At 47.4% G+C, this 20836-nt stretch overlaps 3 protein-coding genes and 1 long non-coding RNA gene across 6 annotated transcripts in view; 1 reads left to right on the top strand and 3 right to left on the bottom strand.

Annotated features, from left to right (window-relative positions):
• Positions 1-2556: 2556 nt before the first annotated feature.
• Positions 2557-8384, bottom strand: Rab13 (RAB13, member RAS oncogene family). Of its 3 annotated transcripts, XM_038311145.2 has the most exons (8): positions 8123-8381; positions 6881-6941; positions 4849-4909; positions 4556-4633; positions 3979-4068; positions 3792-3857; positions 3657-3710; positions 2557-3164 (listed from the first exon to the last, which is right to left on the bottom strand). In XM_038311145.2, the coding sequence occupies exons 1-8, from the start codon at positions 8244-8246 to the stop codon at positions 3087-3089; spliced, it is 612 nt and encodes a 203-aa protein (XP_038167073.1). In that variant the 5' UTR covers positions 8247-8381; the 3' UTR covers positions 2557-3086. The 3 variants fall into 3 exon arrangements, with proteins under 3 accessions (XP_038167073.1, XP_038167075.1, XP_038167074.1); XM_038311147.2 differs by lacking the exon at positions 4556-4633 and having other exon boundaries at positions 8123-8382; XM_038311146.1 differs by lacking the exons at positions 2557-3164; positions 3657-3710; positions 3792-3857; positions 3979-4068 and adding an exon at positions 4080-4454 and having other exon boundaries at positions 8123-8384.
• A 1363-nt stretch (positions 8385-9747) lies between these two features.
• Positions 9748-16722, bottom strand: LOC119800951. The gene is made up of 4 exons (XR_005283114.1): positions 16610-16722; positions 15000-15134; positions 13824-13895; positions 9748-10168 (listed from the first exon to the last, which is right to left on the bottom strand). It is a non-coding gene; the product is annotated as an uncharacterized LOC119800951 (long non-coding RNA).
• A 52-nt stretch (positions 16723-16774) lies between these two features.
• On the top strand, positions 16775-17937 carry Rps27 (ribosomal protein S27). Its single transcript, XM_038311228.1, has 4 exons — positions 16775-16823; positions 17125-17233; positions 17453-17563; positions 17847-17937. The coding sequence occupies exons 1-4, from the start codon at positions 16818-16820 to the stop codon at positions 17873-17875; spliced, it is 255 nt and encodes an 84-aa protein (XP_038167156.1). The 5' UTR covers positions 16775-16817; the 3' UTR covers positions 17876-17937.
• Positions 17938-18641: 704 nt separating this feature from the next.
• Positions 18642-20836, bottom strand: part of Nup210l (nucleoporin 210 like) — a 106260-nt gene continuing 104065 nt past the window's right edge. The window contains exons 38-40 of the mRNA XM_038311229.1: positions 19865-19969; positions 18966-19040; positions 18642-18885 (exon numbers count right to left, since the gene is read on the bottom strand). Of these exons, the coding sequence (XP_038167157.1) occupies positions 18785-18885; positions 18966-19040; positions 19865-19969 (281 nt within the window). The 3' untranslated portion in view covers positions 18642-18784. The remainder of the gene's footprint in view (positions 18886-18965; positions 19041-19864; positions 19970-20836) is intronic.

Raw genomic sequence — 20836 nt, 5'->3', positions numbered from 1 at the left:
AGGCAGCCTAGGCTATGCAGGGAAACCTTGCCTCAAGGGAAGGGAGGTATGTGTGAAAGGGTAAACTATAGATAGGGACAGTACATCTAACCTGAATATTCTGGTTGTACTTTTTTTTATTCCCCGAGACAGGGTTTCTCTGTGGCTTCGGAGCCTGTCCTGGAACTCACTCTGTAGACCTGGCTGGCCTTGAACTCAAATCTGCTTGTCTCTGCCTCCCAAGTGCAGGGATTAAAGGCAAAGGCACGCACCACCACTGCCTGGCTGGCTGTGCTTCTGTGTGTCAGTAGTTTTAGCTCCTTTATTTTTCAGGAGTTAAGTGTTGTTTATGTCACAGTACTTGGGAGGCACAAGGACAGCTGCAAGCTCAGGGCCAGTCTGCCTGGTCTCCAGGTGAGACCCAGTGGGATGCTCTGACTGAGAATGTTTGAGAAGGATGCAGAGGTGTGGCCTTGTTGAAGGACGTGTGTCACTGGGGTCGGCTTTAAGGTTACAAATGCCAACACCATTTCCAATTAACTTTGTCTCTGTCCTGCTGCTTCCACATTCCCCACCATAATGACCATGGACTCTAACCCTCTGGGGTGATAAGCAAGCCCCCAATAAACTCCTCTTTAATGCCTTGGTCATGGTGCCCCTTTACTACAATGGAAAAGTAGCGAAGACACCAAGTTGCACGAAATCCAAAAGATGACAGATGAGACTGCTGCTCAGGTAAGTGTTGCCGTGCAGGCCTGATGACCTGAGCCCAGTTCCCGGGACCTCGTGGGAGGAACACATTGCCCCCAAGAGTTGTCCTCCACATTACACATACAGTCATACATGTAATACAATAATAAAAACAAAACTTTATTTATTAAAACCTTTATTTATTTTTAGACAGGTCTCACTATTATAGTCCTGGCTGGCGTGGAACTCACAGAGATCCACCTGCCTACTGAGCGCCGAGATTAAAGACATGAACCACCATGCCAGGCAAAAACCAAAACTTAAAAACAAAACCTAATAAGAGTGTTTTTCTTTTAAGATTTTGTCTACTCCTTGGCGGGTGGTGGTGGCTCACGCCCTTAATTCCAGCACTCATGAGGCAGAGGCAGGCAGATCTCTGTGAGTTCGAGGCCAGCCTAGTCTACAAGAGCTAGTTCCAGGACAGGATTCAAATCTACAGAGAAACCCTGTCTCAAAAAACCAAGATTTTGTTTATTCCTCTGCTTACATGTACCACCAAAAAGCTGTTAGCAATCACTTGTTGTCTGTCATAGAGCAGATGCTCAGAAAACACTGATAAATATATGACTCCCATATCTCTTGCTCCCTTCAATCTGTAGAAAAGTTGGTTTTTGTCTTTATATCAAAAGATGGCTAGCCCATGAATGGCCGATATTTCACAAATCTCCCCCACCTCATAAAACTACTATATGGCAAGGAATCCAAATCTCTTTACTCACCTGGTAAAACTTTGTTTCCAAAAAGCCTTGCTGTGAAAAAAAAAAAAAAAGATGCAAAGCCGGGCGGTGGTGGCGCACGTCTTTAATCCCAGCACTCGGGAGGCAGAGGCAGGCGGATCTCTGAGTTTGAGGCCAGCCTGGTCTACAAGAGCTAGTTCCAGGACAGGCTCTAGAAACTACAGGGAAACCCTGTCTTGAAAAAAAAAAAAAAAAAAAAGCCTTTCTGTGGCTGGGTGGTAGTAGTACACATTTAATTCCAGTACCAGGGAGGCAGAGATCTCTGTGAGTTCAAGGCCAGCCTGCTCTACAGAGTGAGTTCCAGTTCCAGGACAGCTAGGGCTAGGCTACTGTTATACAGAGAAACCGTGTCTCAGAAAAACCAAAGGGTTGGAGGGGTGGGGACAAAAATACCTTGCGGCATTTCCAGTACTTGCTGCTCTGCACACGCAGCTGACCCCTTCCTTCTTTCTCTCATTTCCTTTTTGAGGAATTTGTTTGTTTTGTTTTGTTTTTGAAGACAGGGTTTCTCTGTAGTTTTAGAACCTATCCTGGAACTAGCTCTTGTAGACCAGGCTGACTTAGAACTCACAGAGACCTGCCTGCCTCAGCCTCCTGAGTGCTGGGATTAAAGGCGTGCGCCACCAACCGCCCGGCTTGAGGAATCTTGTGAAGAGTGTGAAGCTGAGCTCTCACAGGCTGGGTGAGGCAGAGTAGGTCACCCCTGGCATGAGAACAAAAGCTAAGTGAATGTCCAGTCTGGCTGTAGCACACCATTTTTGCTAAAAGAAATTGTTTTGCCAGGTTACTTTTTTTGTTTTGTTTTCAAGGCAGGGTTTCTCTGTGTAACCCTGACTGTCTTGGAAAACACTCTATAGACCAGACTGGCCTCAAACTAACAGAAAGCCACCTACCTCTGCCTCCCTAGTGCTGAGATTGAAGCTAGGCCACCACTGCCAGGCTTCTCTTTGCTATTTTATTACCAGTTAAGGGAGGCAGGGGCAAGGAAGGGGAACCCAGGCAGATGCAAGTGAAGCAGCATCTTGAAGTGACAAGAACTGGATCTGAGTGGAGAGCAGTCTGACAGAATACAAGTCATGCGAATGGAACATCCGTGTAAAACAGTGGCCTTTAATATTAACAAAGACCATGAGTGAGCGACCTCCAGAGCAGTGCTAAGCCGGCCTCTCTGGGCCCTAAACCTGAACCACTAATGGAGAAATCAACATATTTACATTAGTAATGTTTGACTTTAAACCCAAGGACAGTTCAGGACCTGAGACCATTATTCTTCCTTTCCTCTTCTCAAACCCTTTTCACCTTTCCCATCCTTGATTCCTTTCCCCTCCTCTCCCCTGCCCCTTTCTCCCTTTTCTTCATCCTCGTTCTCCTCATCACCAGTTCATCTGCCCCTCTAGGTCCCACTGGTTTCTCCCCTGTGCAACCAACCCCACAGCCCACCTCTCTCAAGTCTAGCCTCCAGGTTCAGTGTGAGGACGAGGCAAGGACTGTCCTTCAGCCCAGGGAGCACTGTGGGGAGGACGCAAGGACTGTCCCTCGGCCCAGGGAGCACTGTGGGGAGGATGCAAGGACTGTCCCTCGGCCCAGGGAGCACTGTGGGGAGGATGCAAGGACTGTCCCTCAGCCCAGGGAGCACTTGTTGGTGTTTTTCTTGTCAGATGGTTTCAGGTCAGCGCTGGAGGGCTTGCTGTTGTTTCCCTAGAGCCAGGAAGGTAGAAGAAGGGTCAGTGTGTGAAGGGATACCTGGAGTAGGAGCCTATAAACTCAAGGCAATCTCCCCATTATGAGAAACCCTGGCATTGTTCCTCCTCCTCTTCAATTGGCCTGCTTCTTAATTAATTAATTAATTATTGAGACAGGGTTTCTCTGTGTAGCCCTGGCTGTCCTGGAACTCACTCTGTAGACCAGGCTGGCCTCGAACTCACAGAGATCCACCTGGCACTGTATTGCCTCAAACTCAGAGATCCACCTGCTTTTGCCTCCTGAGTGATGGGATAAAAGGTGTCCTATAGTCCAGTCCCATGCTGCCCCCCCACAGTGGGTTTTTGTTTAGATAGAGTAGCTGAGGATGGCCTTGAACTCCTGATCTTCCTGCTCCCACCCTTCAGGGCTGGGGTCTGGGTTCTGCATCTCTGCACTGCAGTTCTTGCAGACACACACAGTGGTACCTAGCAAGTAGAACCAACTCACCGATCTCCGGCCTCCCGACTTGAGCAAGATGTCACGTGCCAGGGAATTGAAAGCCTAAAGGGGAAACTGGTTAGAACAGATTGGAGGAGAGCGTAAAACTATTAGGACTTTCATGTCTTGGAAGGTGAATCTTACCTCATCCACATTCATACTGGATTTGGCACTTGTCTCAAAAAATCGAATTCCGTGCTCTCGAGCCAACTGTAGGGGGTGAGGAGGGAAGGAGAGAGCTAGATGAAAGGCAGAAGCAAAGCATTCAGCAATCCCTCCTCACGCTGGTTCTCCCGGTCTGAGGCAAACACCCCGGTCCTCTGCCCCTCACCTTCTCCGCCTGCTCTTTCTGCACCTTCCTCTTGGCCTCCATGTCACACTTGTTCCCCAGCAGAAGGCGCTCCACGCCAGCAGAAGCATTCTGAAGACCAGAGCAGAACAAGAAAAAGCCGGCTGTCACGTGACTCACACCTATAACTTCTGCACTTGAAAAGCTGAGGCAGAAGGACAGCTATGAGTTCAAGACCACAGGGAGTTTGGGATACATAGTGAGTTTCACAACAGCTGGGGCCACAGAGGGAGACTTTGTCTCGAGAAGAACAAAAAAGAAACAGTTGGGGCTGGAGAGAAGGCTTCAGCAGTTAAGAACACAGACTGTTCTTCCAGAGGACCTGAGTTCAATTCCCAGCATCCACGTGGTGGCTCACAACCATCTGTCACTAAAGTCCCAGGGGTCCACCACTCCCTTCTGACCTCTGAGGGCACCTGGTTCGCAGATGTATGTATGTAGACAAAATACCCATCTACCTAAGTTTAAATAAATTAATTAAAGTTGAATCCTGCCCGTTCTCACATCCACCACCCTCCAGGAGCACCTTGCTCCCCCATCTCTTTTGGAGGTGTCTCACCTCTTTGATGCTTTTCATCCAGTTCTGAATATTCTCGAAGGATTTTTCATCTGTGATGTCATATACTAGGATAATACCCTAAGGGGTGACAGATTTCACCTGGGACCATATTCCCGTTAGCCTTCTACTGTCCTCTAAGTGACCCTCCCAGTCCCACCCATGGGTCTAAACACAGGCCCTATGGGGCTCACTGCAACACGCCTTACCCTCCTTCTTCATCCCCTACCCCATGCTGTCACCCTCCGTACTCACGAAACCATGACTTTAGCCCATGTCCATACCCACACTCATACCATGGCGCCACGGTAATAGGCTGTAGTTATCGTCTTGAATCGTTCTTGGCCAGCCGTGTCCCTAAAGCAGAAGTTTTCACAGGGTGAAACGGAAGCAAGAAGCTCCGAGAGGGAGGGAAAGTCTTTTCCTAAGAGCTTGGCTTTTGCAGCACTGGGGGTGGGGCTGAAAGGAAAAGAGTCAGGAAACAGTAAAGGAGAAATGGACCAAGGACAGTCGGGCTGTTACTCAGAGGCTGCAGGCCTGGGAAACAGGATGTCTCTTGTTTACTCATAGATGCCAAGCACTGTCCTGATATCACTTTGTGTGTGTGTGTGTGTATGTGTGATCCTGTCTAACCCGTATCATTGTGAAGCATGTCTCATTGTCCCCAATTTATAAATGAAACAAAAGTGGGGAGGCTGGGTAACTGATGAAGGTCAAGCCGAACTGGAGAGCAGCACCAGGGTTTAGACCCCATCTGCTGCTGCTTATCTGTCACACCACAATGCTTCAGTGAAAGCCTCAGTGTCTCCACACCTGCAGCACCTCCGCACCTGCAGCATCTCCACACCTACAGCGCCTCCACACCTGCAGCGTCTATACACCTGCAGTGCCTCCACACCTGCAGCGTCTATACACCTGCAGCGCCTCCACACCTGCAGCGCCTCCACACCTACAGCGCCTTTGCACCTGCTGCATCTCCACACCTGCAGTGCCTCCATACCTGCAGACACATGCAGCATCTCCACACCTGCAATGCCTCCATACCTTCAGTGCCTCCACACCTACAGCGCCTTTGCACCTGCTGCATCTCCACACCTGCAGCGCCTCCACACCTGCAGCATCTCCACACCTGCAATGCCTCCACACCTGCAGTGCCCCCACATCTATAGTGTCTCCACCTCCTTACACAGTCAGGCCACACCTCTGAATGTGACCTCCTGTGCTCTCTAAAATGTTTAAGTTTTATTATTATTATTTTATAATATTACTACTATAGACAGGGTCTCTCTATGCAACCCTGACTTTTCTGAAATTCACCATGTAGACCAGGCTGGCCTCAGACTCACAGAGATCCACCCGCCTTTGCATCCTAAATGCTGGGAAAAAGTTGCTCTCTAAAACTTAGAGAAAGCAATTGACTGCAAGTCAAATTTATAATTCTGGAACTTGTCTTTTTTTTTTTTTTTTTAAAGCACTTAGAACCTGTTTCTACATCATAGCTCAAAAGACATTTGTTTTCAAGTCCAGAGAATGCTCTGGGTGAGGAAAAAACACAAACAAACTAAAATTGGGACACCAAGGACAGAAATGGAAGGACAGCTGAGTAAGCAAGATAGATAAATTAGGAGGTGTATTGGACAGAATAAAAAGGGAAAGAAATAAAGCAAAAAAGAAAGACCAACATGGTGTCACATGCCTGCACAATGCCGGTAATCCCAAGACATGGGAGACAGAAGCAGCAGGATCAGGAGCTGAAGTCATTCTCAGCTACATGGTGAGTTCCAGGCCAGCCTGGGCTACAGGCCAGCCTGGGCTACATAAGACTTTGTCTCAAAAAATAAAAAATAGGCCGGGCGGTGGTGGCGCACGCCTTTAATCCCAGCACTCGGGAGGCAGAGGCAGGCGGATCTCTGTGAGTTCGAGGCCAGCCTGGTCTACAAGAGCTAGTTCCAGGACAGGCTTTAAAAAAGCTACAGAGAAACCCTGTCTCGAAAAACCAAAAAAAAAAAAAAAAAAAAAAAAAAAAAAAAAAAAAAAAAAAAAAAGAAAAAAAAATAGAGCGATTAAAGGTGTTTAATCACATAGAAGCTATGTGATTAAACACCTTTAATCCCAGCAGTTGGGAGGTAGAGGCAGGTGTATCCCTGTGAGTTTGAAGTTTGAGTTCCAGGACAGCTAGGGCTGTTATACAGAGAAACCCTGTCTCGAAAAACCAAAAGAAGGAGGAGGAGGAGAAGGAGAACTGGAAAGAGAAAAAATTAGGAAGAAGACATGAGGGATGAAGGGCAGGGTGTGGGTGTAGACTGGGGAGCTGGGGAGCTGACTTACCAGACTTGCAGTTTGATCCTCTTCCCCTCAATTTCCACAGTTCGGATCTTGAAATCAATTCCTGGAGCGAAAGGTGTGAGGCCAGGTGAGTGTGTGTGTGTGTGTGTGTGTGTGTGTGTGTGTGTGTGTGTGTGTATGTGAAAAGTATGGTGGGACGGGACGTGGGGGCGCCGGGACCTTTGCCAGGCAGACACTCGGGGTGACCTTGTTGGACGCGTAAACAGGGAGAGCTTTCCCAAAGCTTTATTCCTATAGTAAGCACACTGTTTGTCCTTAGAATTTATGACGTTTCGGAGAAGTGATGAAACTCTCTTTAGGGGCTTAAAAGCGTGCCCCCTGACAGCTTTCACTTCCAACTCGATCTCACTTTCCCAGTCTTCTTTCCCCCTCCCCCAACACACACAGACTTTTGGTCCGCCAACCAGCCAGCTAGCCCTCCAGGGTAAAGAGGAACGGAAAAGGCAGCTGATTGATGTCTCTGTGACTTAACTAGTGGGCTTGGCTTGGAACTGTCGGACTGGGACTCCATAAGATTCCTCTGGGGAATCAGTTCATTGGGAGAAGCGGTTTCTTTCTTTCCCTTTATCACCAGACTTGAGAGTCTCCGTCAAGAGAAGATAAAGATGAAGAGGGAGGAAAAAGAAAGGCCACTCTTTTTACTGGAAGTCTGGGCAGATCTCCCGGGGCTCTTAGGGGCTCCAGAGAGAAGGATGAGTCAGAAAGCTTACTCAGAGACCCCAAGGTCCCTCGCTTCCACCTTCCTCACCCGGTGCCCTCGGCCACTCTCTGCAGTGCCCAGTGAAGGGAGGGGGACTGGGAAGAGGATTAGAAAGGGAGGAGGGTGCAGGGGAAGTCTGAAGCCCTGTGGATCAGAAGGAGAACAACAGAATTGGGAAGCAGGGGGAAAGCGAAATTGTGAAGAATTGGGAATGAATCTAGAGTTTAGATGGATTCGGTGAAGGATGGGGGAGGGGATGACAAGAGCCTATGTGGATCTGGGGAGACCAGGAGCTATTACCAAGAACGGGAGGGGTGGTAGCAATTGGAGTTACCTGGAGGCCTCAGAAAGGTTAGAAGTTTTGAGAGTTAGCCAGGGACATTATGGGGGATGGGTCTGGGACAGGGGTCGAGAGACAGGAAGCTAATGCCTTACTCCAAGAGGATCAAAAAGTAGGGTCCCTATTCATTCAGGAGGGTGGGCGGGGGCAGGGGATGGGTCTGGGATACAGTCAGGGGGCTCACCGATGGTGGAGATGTAAGTGCTGTTGAAGTTGTCCTCTGCAAAGCGAATAATCAGACAGGTCTTGCCCACCCCCGAGTCCCCGATCAGCAGTAACTTGAAGAGGTGGTCGTAGGCTTTGGCCATGGCGGACTCTGGGGGCGCCGGGGGAGGGGTCGGGAAGAGCCAATACTGGTAGGCGGGATCGGAGAGCTGGCAGGCAAAAACCGCCAGAGTCCCAGCCAGGAAGTTTTCCTCCCTCTCCGCCCAGGCCCCGGGAAAGAAGAGAGGCGGCCCCGCTCGGGGCTCCACCCCTCTTCTTCAGTGGAGAGGCCTGTCCAGTTCCCGTGGTCTTGGCGCTGCTTCTCCAGCCTCGGCGAGACCGTCTCCATAGACCTTCCCGCTGTCTTTGGCTAGCTGTCTTTCCTCTCTTTCGACCGAAGTGGAAAGAGGAATTTTAAAGAGATTGAAGGAAGCGGGAAAGAATTTGCCAATAAGGGTGGAGATGGGGGTGCCACTGGAAATTGATAAAAAAAAAAAGAAAAAAGCTGAGGCGCTATTCAAAGGCTTTTTGAGTTTGAGATAAAGGTTCTTAGAACCTTAGTGTCAGCGTTGAGCGCCCTAAGTATCCAAATCCCTTTGAAAAGAAGCGCGTTGGGAGATTAATATACTGGGTCGACCTGCCCCCTGGTGGAGCACGGTGAAAAATTGAAATGATAAAAATAAGTTCCAACAACAAAACTCAAAACACACACAATCTATTCTCATTCTGGAGATCAGCCTGGAACTCAGTGGCGCACCGGGCCTCCAACTCGTGGTAACCCTCCTGTTTCAACCTCTCAAGTATGAAGACTACAGGTGTGAGCTACCATGCCCAGCTTTCTATCTGCTTTCTTTTATTGTTTTTTCGAGATAGGATTTCTCTGTGGAGCCCTGGATGTCCTGGAACTTGCTATGTAGACCAGGCTGGCCTGGCACTCATAGAGATCCACCTGCCCCTGCCTCCCGAGTGCTGGGATTAAGGGAGTAAACCACCTCTGCTCAGCTACTTGTTCTTTTACCTTTTTCTTTGCTGAAAAAAAAAAAAAACTTATGGAAACATTTTTTGTTTGTTTGTTTTTTGTTTTTTTGAGACAAGGTTTCTCTGTAGCTTTAGTGCCTGTGCTGGCACTAGTGTCTTCTTGTAGACCAGGCTGGCCTCAAACTCACAGAGATCCGTCTGCCTCTGCCTCTGGAGTGCTGGGATTAAAGGTGTGAGCTACCACCACCCAGCTGAGAAACAATTTATTAGGAAAGACAGGGCTTGTTTTGGCTCTGAGAAGGTGCAGTCCATGTGGCAGCAGGCGCCTGGTGTAGCTGGTCACTTTTAGTCCACACTCTGGACGTAGAGAGGGATCCGTGCTGGTGCTCAGCTCACTTTCACCATTTTATCCAGGAGACTGAGTGGTGCCGCTTGCTGTTAGATAGGTTTTCCCACCTCAGTTAACCCAATCTAGAAACTTCAGTCCAGACAAGTCCAGAGATTGGATTCTAGATCCTGCCAAACTGACAACCCACATTGACCATCACACACAACTAACTATTCCGGTTATTTTATTGATTAATTTATTCATTTATTACACTTGTATTAGTGTAGGTACATGCCATAGTAAAACTCTGGAGGTCAGAGGACAAGCTGTAGGCCATCTCACCAGCCGAATTTATTTATTTGAGGGGAGGTCTCTATGTATTGCCCAGGCCAGTCTCAAATTTCTATGATCATGTGATCATCTGGACTCAGCCTCCTCAATAGCTAGAACTACAATCATGTACAAATACCACTAGCTCACTATTTTTTTGTAATTTATTTATTTATTTATTTTATTTTCTGTGCATTGGTGTGTTCGCCTGCATGTATGTTTGTGTGAGGCTGTAAAATCTTGGAATCACACAGTTGTTAGCTGTAATGTGGAATTGAACCTGGGTCCTCTGGAACAGCAATCAGTACTCTTCTTTGTAACACCCGATTCTGTGTTACCCCCTTGGTACAGTTCGCGCGCCACTGTATCTTACGTGAGCCGGGCAAGGGCCTGGAGATTGAAAGAACACACAAAGAGACCTGGGTCATTCGGAAGGAGATCAGCCTTATTTAGCCTTGGGGAAAATCTTATATACCCCACTCCAATGCAAGGACTTCCACCTAGGCAGGTGGGAAATTACCATACCAACAAAAGAGTCAACAATGCCCTACAGCAAATCACCAGGAGGGGCAGAGGGAACACAGGGACAAACAGAATGCTTAGTCATCTGACCAAAAACTGTCCTCAAGATGAGCCCCAGGAACAAGGGCAGACCCGGGCCCTACACTTCTTGTTTGTTTTGTTTTGTTTTTTTGGAGACAGGGTCTCTCTGTAGCTTTGGAGCCTGTCCTAGAACTCACTTGCTAGACCAGGCTGGCCTCGAACTCACAGAGATTCACCTGTGTCTGCCTCCCCAAGTGCTGGGATTAAAGGGATGCGCCCAGCTGCAACCAGTGCTCTTAACCACCTTAACTACCAAGTGAAGCCATCTCTCCAGGGCCCCCCCTTTTTCTTAATGACCCTGGGGATTGGTCAAACCCAGAGCCTGTGTGTGCTAAGCAAAGCATTTTACTACTTTCTGGGCCTCAGTTCCCTCCTAACTCTTCTCTCGCAGCTCATTACGTTTCAGGCTGTAGCACAGACCTTGAGTCTTTTCTGGTTTTCCTCACTGGCCAGTCCTGCCCTTTAATCCCCTCTAAAGTCCAGGTATGGTGGCATAGACTTGCAGTCCCGGCACACAGGAGACAGAAACAACAGGATCATCGCAAGTCTGATATCGACCCACTTTGGTGGAGAGTTCCAGGCCGTCCAGGGCTACGTGAGACCTTAAGATGGCTAATCTTTCGTTTGTTTTTTCAAGACAAGGTTTCTCTGTAACTCTGGAACCTGTCCTAGAACTCACTCTGTAGACCAGGCTGGCCTCGAACTCATAGAGATTCACCTGCCTCTGACTCCTGAGTGCAGGGATTAAAGGCTTGTACCACACCACCCGGAGTGATGGTTAATCTTAGTTGCCAACTTGACTTAATTGAGGAATTGCTTCCATGAGATTGGACTGTGGGTATATCTGGAGGGGGCATTTTTTTCTTTTTTTCTTTTTTAGATAGGGTCTCCCTATCTCTACACAGATTTATTTATTCATTCATTCATTCATTCATTTATTTATTTATTTATCTTTACGAGTGTGGATATTCTGCCCTTGCATGCTTGTAGGCTTGTGAGCATACTATATGCATACCAGGTTCCCTTGGGACCAAAAGGTTGGTGTTGGATCTTCTGAAACTGGAGTTACAGACAATTGTGAGCCTCCGTGGTTATTAGCCACCATGTAACTGGTGGGAATCAAACCCCTGGTTCTCTGAAAGAGCAGCCAGTGCTCTCAACTAGAGTCACCTCTCTTTAGCCTTAGGCATTTTCCTGGTTGCTAATTGAAGTCAGAGGGCCCAGCTTTGTGTGGGAGGTATCATCCCTGGACAGGTAGGGCTGTTATATGAGAAAGGGAGCCAAGCTAGGCGACGTTGGCACACGCCTTTAATCCCAGCACTTGGGAGGCAGAGGCAGGCAGATCTCTGTGAGTTTGAGGTCAACCTGGTCTACAGAGGACAGTCAGGCAGTCAGGACAGTCAGCCCTGTGTTGGTTTTTGGAGACAGGGTTTCTCTGTGTAGCCCTGGTTGTTCTGGAACTCAGAGATCTGCCTGCTTCTGCCTCTCACATGCCCAGCTAAGGGGAAGGTTTTTATTGTGAGAAGGAACAGCCAGGGGTATCTGGAAGAGTCAGAACAAAGAAAGATGCAGACTGAACAGGGCCAGGGGTATCTTGAGAACGGGGAGACTAGCAGGAGATAGAGAATAGAGATGGCAGCCAGAGAGCCAGGAGCTGCGCATAGGGAGAACACAGTGAGAGCAGCAGGTTAGAAGAATGGGGAGCAGTTGGAGGGAGGGAGCCCATGGGCTGGAGAGTTTAGGATGGAGGAGGTGAGAAGGGCTAGGAAGGGAGCAGGACTTTGAAGTGTGTACCAGGCACTGTGGTACTGCAGCCAGGAGGCCAGCATGAGCACTGGTGAGGGAAGTGACTCCTTTTGGTAAAAGGGAACCAGTTTCACAAGTTCCTGAGGAAGACTGGCTTTTATCAAACCAAGAGAAATCCCTTAACAGTACAGGTTGAGTTCATTTCTGGATATTTGGTCTGTCCCTTGGAGCTTGGGGAATTGGAGTGTCTTTTGTACCCGACAGTACTCCAGAGGCAAGAGGCCGAAGGATCTCTGTGGGTTCAAGGTCAAATTGGCTTACATAATAAGTCCCAGGCCAGCCAGGGCTACATATTTCCAGTAAGTAAATAAGAATAAATAACAGGGGCTGGAGAGATGGCTCAGAGGTTAAGAGCATTGCCTGCTCTTCCAAAGGTCTTGAGTTCAATTCCCAGCAACCACATGGTGGCTCACAACCATCTGTAATGTGGTCTGGTGCTCTCTTCTGGCCTGCAGGAATACACGCAGACAGAATATTGTACACATAATAAATAAATAAATAAATATTTTTTTAAAAAGAAAAATAACAGCACAGGATGTGTGTCATAGATGGAGATCAGGTAAGCCCAAACAGGAGGGCCAGCCCCTTGACAGACAGTTCCTGGGGAGAGAAGATATCATTGTCTTTAGTGCTGCAGCCACTGATGACTTAGCTGAGCCCACGGACAACCATGCCCTGTTGGCATCTCTGGGTAAAGGAGCATCACAGAACAAATCCCAAACAAGAACAAAACAAAGACAGGACAGTAGGGGGTGACTGGTTGTGAGGACAGCTTTTTGGAGAGAGGGTAGTATAGCTAACCGGAATGTATTATGTGCAGATACGAAAATAAATTTTTTTTAAAGTTTATTTAATGCGCATTGGTATAATGCTGTCAGATTCTCTTGAATTGGAGCTACAGACAGCTACAAGCTGCCATGTGGGTGCTGGGAATTGAACCCGGGTCCTCTGGAGAAGCAGTCAGTGCTCTTAACCACTGAGCCATCTCACTAGCCCCCGAAAATAATTTTTTAAAAAGATTTATTTATTTACTCTGTATACAGTTTTCTGCCTGCACATCAGAAGAGGACACCAGATATCACTACAGATGATTGTGGTTGCTGGGAATTGAGACATGTTTCCCCAACCCCCCGTCTCTCTAAAGATTTATTTATTTACTCTGTATAGTTTTCTGCTTACACACCAGAAGAGGACACCAGACCAGATATCATTACAGACGGTTGTGGGAATTGAACTCAGGACCTCTGGAAGAGCAGCCAGTGCTCTTAACCACTGAGCCATCTCTCCAGCCCATGAATTTTTTTTTGTGTGTGGTTTTTCGAGACAGGGTTTCTCGGTAGCTTTGGAGCCTGTCCTAGAACTAGCCCGGCTGAAAATAATTTTTTAAAAAGAGAAGCTGGTGACGGGCGTGGTGGTGGTGCACGCCTTTGATCCCAGCACTCAGGAGGCAGAGGCAGGAGGATCTCTGTGAGTTTAAGACCAGCAGGTCTACATACTGAGTTCCAGGATAGCCTGGACTCTGTATAAAGATGTTGACTCAATCTCCACCCCCACCGCCCAAAAAAAGAGAGAGCTAGGGAGGGAGAGGGAGTTAGAATGGGAAGGCAGTGAGCGGATAAGGGTGCATGCACCATACCTAATGACCTGCTTTCAGTGTGCGGGACTCACGTGGGAGGAGTGAACTCACTCCTGGAAGTGATCCTCTTATCTGTCTCACAAAACACAAGTTAAATAAAATGTAATAAACAGTTAAAAAGAAATAAGTAAATAAATCACTCTAGTTTTCATGGGTGGTTCTGACAAAAGCTCATAAATTCTTTCCCCCTCATTCTATTTTTTTTCTTGTATCAGGGTTTTTAATTCCAAGCAAAGTGTTCTGTTTGCTCACATCTCCATTATGTTAGCTGGTATATTTCATTGCAACATCATCTCCTCATATCCTCTCCTTAGCTTTCTCAAAGCTTCTGCAAGGATGACTTTTACCCACTCCCACTTTCGGAACTTAGTTTACTTTATTCACTTTTTAAATTTTTATTTCATTCTGGGACTCTAACCCATGGCCTCACACATGTTAGAGAAGACTTCTACCAACTAAGTTATAATCTTGGCCTCTGAAGATTTCTACCCTTTGGAGCACTGCTACCCAGGGACCGAGAAGAAGGGAAAGATGAAGATCAAAGCATCCCCCTCCTGGAATGAGTAAAGGTTTGGAATGTCCGCCTGCTGGAGCAGAGATGGCTCAGCAGTTAAGGGCTGAGGATGTTTCTGCAGAGGACCCGAGCTCAGTTCCCAGCACCCTTGTTGGTAATTTACAACCACCTGTAACTCAGCTCCAGAGAAATCAGACGCTCCTGGCCTCTTCCAACATCTGCATGCATGTGTCTCACAACGGCATGGACACAATTTTTAAAACGTAACAAAAAATAAGAATCTTGAGCCGGGCGGTGGTGGCGCACGCCTTTAATCCCAGCACTCGGGAGGCAGAGGCAGGTGGATCTCTGAGTCCGAGGCCAGCCTGGTCTACAAGAGCTAGTTCCAGGACAGGCTCTAGAAACTACAGGGAAACCCTGTCTCGAAAAAAACCAAAAAAAAAAAAAAAAAAAAGAATCTTTACAATGTCTACTTGTTTATTTCATGGAGGAAGAAAGATGAGCAAATGGCTTTGTTAATCCTTGTTAATCCTCATGGAAAAGGATGCAGCGAGGTACCTGAATTCCCATTAGGAGTGGGCTGACAAAGGATCAAGAACCAGTTTCTCACAGGAAAGCCCTGCGTGTGTAGTTCTTAATCTCACTGATACGTACAGACTTACCATGGCTGATACCAAAGTAGTATCACTGAATATGAGCTTGGCAAAAATCTAGTCTTGGGAATCAGTGAGAACTGGTTCCAGCTTATTTTTCCTGGAACAGAGTAATTTCGGAGGCAGTGGCATTCAGACTGCAGTCTGGAAGACAATGTGTAAACATCTAGTAGAGAAGAAGTCTCGGCTGAAGAAAGATACTGCGAATGCAAAACTGAAGGACTGAGGCTGTAGCACAGTACCACCCAGCCGGTTTAGGTTAACACTGAACCTTCTCCACAGCACACACACTAGGTATCTGAACACGCCTGTCACCTGAGCATTTTCAAGGTGGAGGTAGGAAGTTTGGGTGGTCAGCTTGGGAGGAGAAACACTTTCCTCCTTAGTACTGGGATTAAATGTGTGCGCCAGCTGGGCAGTGGTGGTGCACATCTTTAATCCCATTACTCAGGAGGCAGGGCAGGCAGATTTCTGAGTTGGAGGCCAGCCTGGTCTACAAGAGGTAGTTCCAGGACAGGCTCCAAAGCTACAGAGAAACCCTGTCTCTTAAAACCAAAAAAGAAAAAGAAATGTCTGTGCCACAAACAAAACAAAACAAAACAACAACAACCAAACCAAACCAAACCAAACCAAAACCTAGCTGTGTAGTTAAAAAAAAAATTGCTAGGTTGGCCTGGAACTCACAGAGATCTGCCTCTGAGACACTGGAATTCACAGTCCACTAGTCTCCCCAGTGCTGGGATTAAAGGTGCCACCACGCTGGCTGGCTTGGACAATTTAACTTCTCTAAGCAACACAAAAATCTGTACAATGTGGTAATAGTAACAGTTTATTCATGGTTAATTAGCAGATTTGGTTTTTAGAAACACAATTAGTCCGTGTAGTTCTCGCAGTCCTAAACTCCCTAGATAAGGCAGGCTGGAACTCAGTCCTCTCCAGACTCTGCTGCCAGAGTGCAGTGGTAAAAGGCGTGGCCAATCACGCGCGGCCTTTAATTAGTATGTTCAAAAGCAATGCACGTGTCAAGAGCTACACACATACTTGATTTTCTTCTTCAAAGGGAAAGAATTGGAAGAATACAAAATCTGGTGCTACCCTTTGCCCTGGAAAACAGCACTAACAAAACCATGGTTAACAATGGTTAGCTGCAGTGGAGCAAATATGAACAGGATTTTTTTCCCCCCCCCCGCAGACCGGGCTCCTGTAGTCCACACTTGACCTCACATTTGCTTGGAGCCCAGGATGATTTTGAATTTTTTATTCTCCCGCCTTCAAAGCGCTGCGATTACAGCCTTGAGTCCCCAACAGCACCACTATGCACTGCCTGCCCTGTCCTGGCCGGTTTACAAAATGCTGGGAATTCAATCCAGGGCTTTGTGCATGCTAAGGAATCAGTCAAACGTAGTACACCCCCAACTCCAAGAAAACATTTGTTAATCAGGGTAAATCGTACGGAATCCCAGTTAATGACGTCCTTTATCAAGCTCCTGGCTGGTGTTCACCTCCGCTGTTCCCATTACACTCCAGGTGTCAAAGCTTAGGAAGAAAATTTTAACCTATGCATTTTTCTTTTGACAGCAGCAAAACCATGAACTCAAAACAGAAGCTAACTCTCTCACCATGGTTATGCACCCGGACACGAGGAGCCTTGACAGACCTTCTGAAAATGGCAGCCCACGGCTCAACCCCTAGCATTCGAACAGCAAGCAGGACCTTCCCAAGATGGCAGAACAACACGCATTCGTCACTTCCTGTGTCATAGCGGATATAAAGAACAGGATTTCCGCTTTCGCTCCTTTCCGGCGGTGACGACCTCCTTACGAGAACATGCCTGTGAGTTCCTTGGCCCGGGTTTCGGCAGAGCACCCGCTCTGGTGTCTGTACGCCTCTTTCGTGCTAATTGCACATCGTAGCGGGTCCTCACTTACGCCCCGCGTTGTCGTAGGACAGCAATTCCGGAGCCGCGGCGGCTAGCCGGCCACCCGCGGAGACGGGAGCGGAGAGGAGATAAGATGGCGGCCCAGCTACGCAGACACCAGGGGCGGCGAGGGGAGAGTTCTCCTCGGTGTGTGACGCAGGGGACCGTTTTCCACCATCTCTTTTCACGTTAGCTCTGCATTTCTGTCCCTCACAGCTCGCAAAGGATCTCCTTCATCCCTCTCCAGAGGAGGAAAAGAGGAAACACAAGAAAAAGCGCCTGGTGCAGAGCCCCAATTCCTACTTTATGGATGTGAAGTGCCCAGGTGAGGAGTGTCTGCTGACTGAGCACTCAGGGAAGAACTAGTCCTGGGCTTGGAACATTGTATTTCCTTAGAACTCGGGAGGAAGACTTGGAGCTCCATCCTAGGATGCATGCTTAGATTAGCGATAGAGACCGCACAGTTTTTAAGGAACAGTAAGGGGATGGCAACATGGCGAGCAGTGAAAGCAATGACCGTGTTTGTTGAATTGTATGTTTCCAGGATGCTATAAAATCACCACGGTCTTTAGCCATGCACAGACGGTAGTCTTGTGTGTCGGTTGCTCCACTGTCCTCTGTCAGCCTACAGGCGGGAAAGCAAGACTGACAGAAGGTAAGTGGTCTTCATGTTGGGCTTTTAGCCTTTGGATCCTACGGTGACAGGCTCGGAAAGTAAGGTATTGCTAGTCACTAACTGTATTGCTCTCAAAGCCCTAGTGCTTAAAGTTAGGGTGGGCTGGTTTTGTTGAAAGTTTTTCAGTTGTCACCGGGCGGTAGAGTGTGGTGAAAGGGACTTGAATAACTGGGAGGTAGCCAGTGGGGCTGAGAGCAGATGCTCAGGTGAAGGGTCAGTGCAGGCTGCGGGTTAAGTCATATTTTGGACCTGTTTCTTCCAGGATGCTCCTTCAGGAGGAAGCAGCACTGAAAAGCAAACACCTGATTCGAGATGAGTGGGAGCCATCCCAATAAACACATTTTGGATATATAGTGTTTGTCTTGTTTAACTGGTAGGAAGTGCCTCACGTATCCCAGGGCAACCAGAAGAGTGGTCCTTTTGGGTCAAGTAAGTGACCAAATACCCAAGAGCTCATTTCGGCATTTGTTCACCCGGCGAGTCTTAGACCGTGGTTTAAAGTTAGTGATACTGTATTTTTATAATTGGGCTTTGTGTTCTTCTAATGTTTTTTGGATTTACTGTTTTAGGGGGAAACACTAGTTCTTAGCTGGAAGCATTATCTGGGTGGTGTACGCCTTTAATCCCAGCTCTTGGGAAGTAAAAGCAAGCTGACCTGTGAGTTCAAGGTCAGCCTTGTTCTACCAGAACTAGTTCCAGGACAGCTAGAACTGTTTGTTACACTGAGAAACCCTGTCTGGGGCAGCAGGGGTGGGGTGGGGTTGGGGAACAAGGACAGGAAGCATTGTGTCATACAAAGGTGTGTGATGGTAGGTCTTATCATTCAGGGAATGATGGTACACACTCTACTTGGAAAAAGCAGGCAAATTCAGAACACCTGGGATTATTGGTGTAGGTGTGTTTTAGACAGGGTCTTACCTAGCTTTAAGTCTTCTGTAGCGGGATCCCTCCCCCCCAATGACGGCAGTGTAGGTGTGCACCACCATATCAATTTATGTGGTGCTAGGAACAGAAACCCAGGGCTTGGGGTGGCCCCAGAAACTTGACAAGACATGACTTTGAATTAAACCACTTAAGATTCTTTATTTATAGCACACAGAAAACTTGTTTTGGAGCTTTAGTGTAAAGTTTGCTACTAGGCTTCTGCAGAATTAGGTATCTCCTCCACCTTGCAGTAAAGGGGATGTGTCCATATTTAGGTTAGTGCTTTATACTCCATAACCAGTGTTGTAGCCGACTCTGTACTAGAGGTGGCTGTGGCCTCAGGAAGTGAGGGGGAGAGCATGTGGTTGTGTAAGAACCTGGAAGAAAAGAAATAACGAAGGCAAGTAAGTGAAGCACATCGCTGAAGTCCTGAAAGATGAGGGCGGTGGTTCTTTACCTGGCTGAGCTGTTCCTATAGTTGGTACATAAACAACGGGAATAGTCTGTATCTTGTTCAGGAAGGCATTGTATGCTGGAAGAAGGAAACACCACAAAAAGCTTTATGTGATTTTGATTGCAGGAAGGCCTTGAAGATTAAAGTCCATTCAAAAATGAGATTTAAGGGGCGGCAAGATGATTCAGCCAGCAGACTCTTGACAAGCTTAAGTCCCCAGAACCTTCACAGTGGAAGGAGAGAACAGACTCCCTCAGGTTGCCTCTGACTTACACACTTGAGTCAGGGCATGATTGTGCTTCCTTCCTCCTTAACCCAAGCATATATGTAAGAAATAAATAAAATGTGATTTAAGTATTAGTATAAAAGTCATGTTTCCAGGTAGTCTACCTTCAAAAAACACTGCCCTGTGTACTAATACTTGTAATTCCTTAACTAGTACAGTGTAACTATGACATTTGTAGAATATGCTGTAGGTATAAGATGACTTAAGTATACAAGTAAATGTATAGATTAAGTGGCAATGCTCTTGAATGCTGGACGTTTCAGTAATTGCTATGGGTCCTGGAACTGCCTCTCTGCAGTACTGAAGGGGAGATGCTGACGATATGCATCTTAGAGGTATTTTTCTTTGCACTTTGGGCTAAAAGAGCATGTGTAGACAGTAGTGCTATCTCTTTTGGTTTGATTTTTTTGAGATGGTTTCTCTGTAACACAACCCTGACTGTCCTGGAGCTTGCTTCATAGACCAGGCTGCCTGCTTCTTCCCGAGTGCTGGGATTAAAGGTGTGGGCCATCATGCCCAGCAAATTGACCTTTAGTTGACTAGGCTCACTCAGTGTTAACTACATGTCGTGGATTGGTTTGTGAAGAGTCAAAAGTCTACCATGTAGACTCCTTACCTAGGAAGATGAAAGCAGTTGATGCCAGCACAGCAAAGAGGGTAAATAGGAGGATCTGGTAAGAACCAGCAACATTCTTGAAGACACCTGAATCTTCACAGTGATCTGCATTGCCATAATGGGATGAGATCATACATTAATAACATCCAGAGGAGATTGTGGCTTTAATCCTAGTGCAGAGACAGCTGGATCTTTTGACTAGTTCAAGGCTACAAAAAAAGCAGGGTCCCAGTGTACTGATACTGCCCACTTGGGATGATGAACTTAGAAGACAGTGATATCTGAAAACCCAATGCTGGTGCGTCAACTGTTCATAATAAAACGTGTAGGGTTTGCCCCCACACTAAAAAGTCCTGGATACCATATTGTGAAGAACGACCTCGATGCCTTGATCCTCTTGTCCCCACCTTCGGTGCTGGGACTATAGGCAGTAGACCAGCGTGTCCAATTCTGAGGGGTGCAAGCTAGGCATTAGGCCCAGGGCTTCACACTCTTAGCTTGTACCACATGAATCATACACCCTTAGCCAAAGCTTGTTTCTTTTTTCATTGGTTTTTCAAGGTGGTTTCTCTGTAACAGCCCTAGCTGTCCTAGCCTTGAACTCAGCTGCTTGCCGCTTCCTCCTGAGTAATATGCCACCATGCTTTTTGTTATTTTGTAAGCACGTTTGGTCTGTTTGATTATTTCAGAGGCCCTCAGCTCAGCATAATCTTACTCAAGCGTGTTATTTGTCCTGGGTTGTTGAAGGTAGCGGGACATAACTGAAGTAGTGTTTGGTCAAGCACAAGGAACAGGATTTCTTTGCCTACCTCTAGGCATGTGCTACCACTGTCCAGCTAAGACCTGAGTTTTGTATATACACACAGGCCCATGTGGTTTCCTGTACTCCAGTTGCACACGGGCAAGCCATCCTAGCCTATATTTCCTTCTAGCCAAGTGAGAACAGGTTGATGGTTCCTGGGGTGGCACTGG

This window comes from Arvicola amphibius, chromosome 14, assembly GCF_903992535.2.
Source record: "Arvicola amphibius chromosome 14, mArvAmp1.2, whole genome shotgun sequence".
Taxonomy (NCBI): Eukaryota; Metazoa; Chordata; class Mammalia; order Rodentia; family Cricetidae; genus Arvicola; species Arvicola amphibius.
Note: the sequence above shows the minus strand (reverse complement) of the source record. Positions and strands in the feature narration are given on the sequence as shown.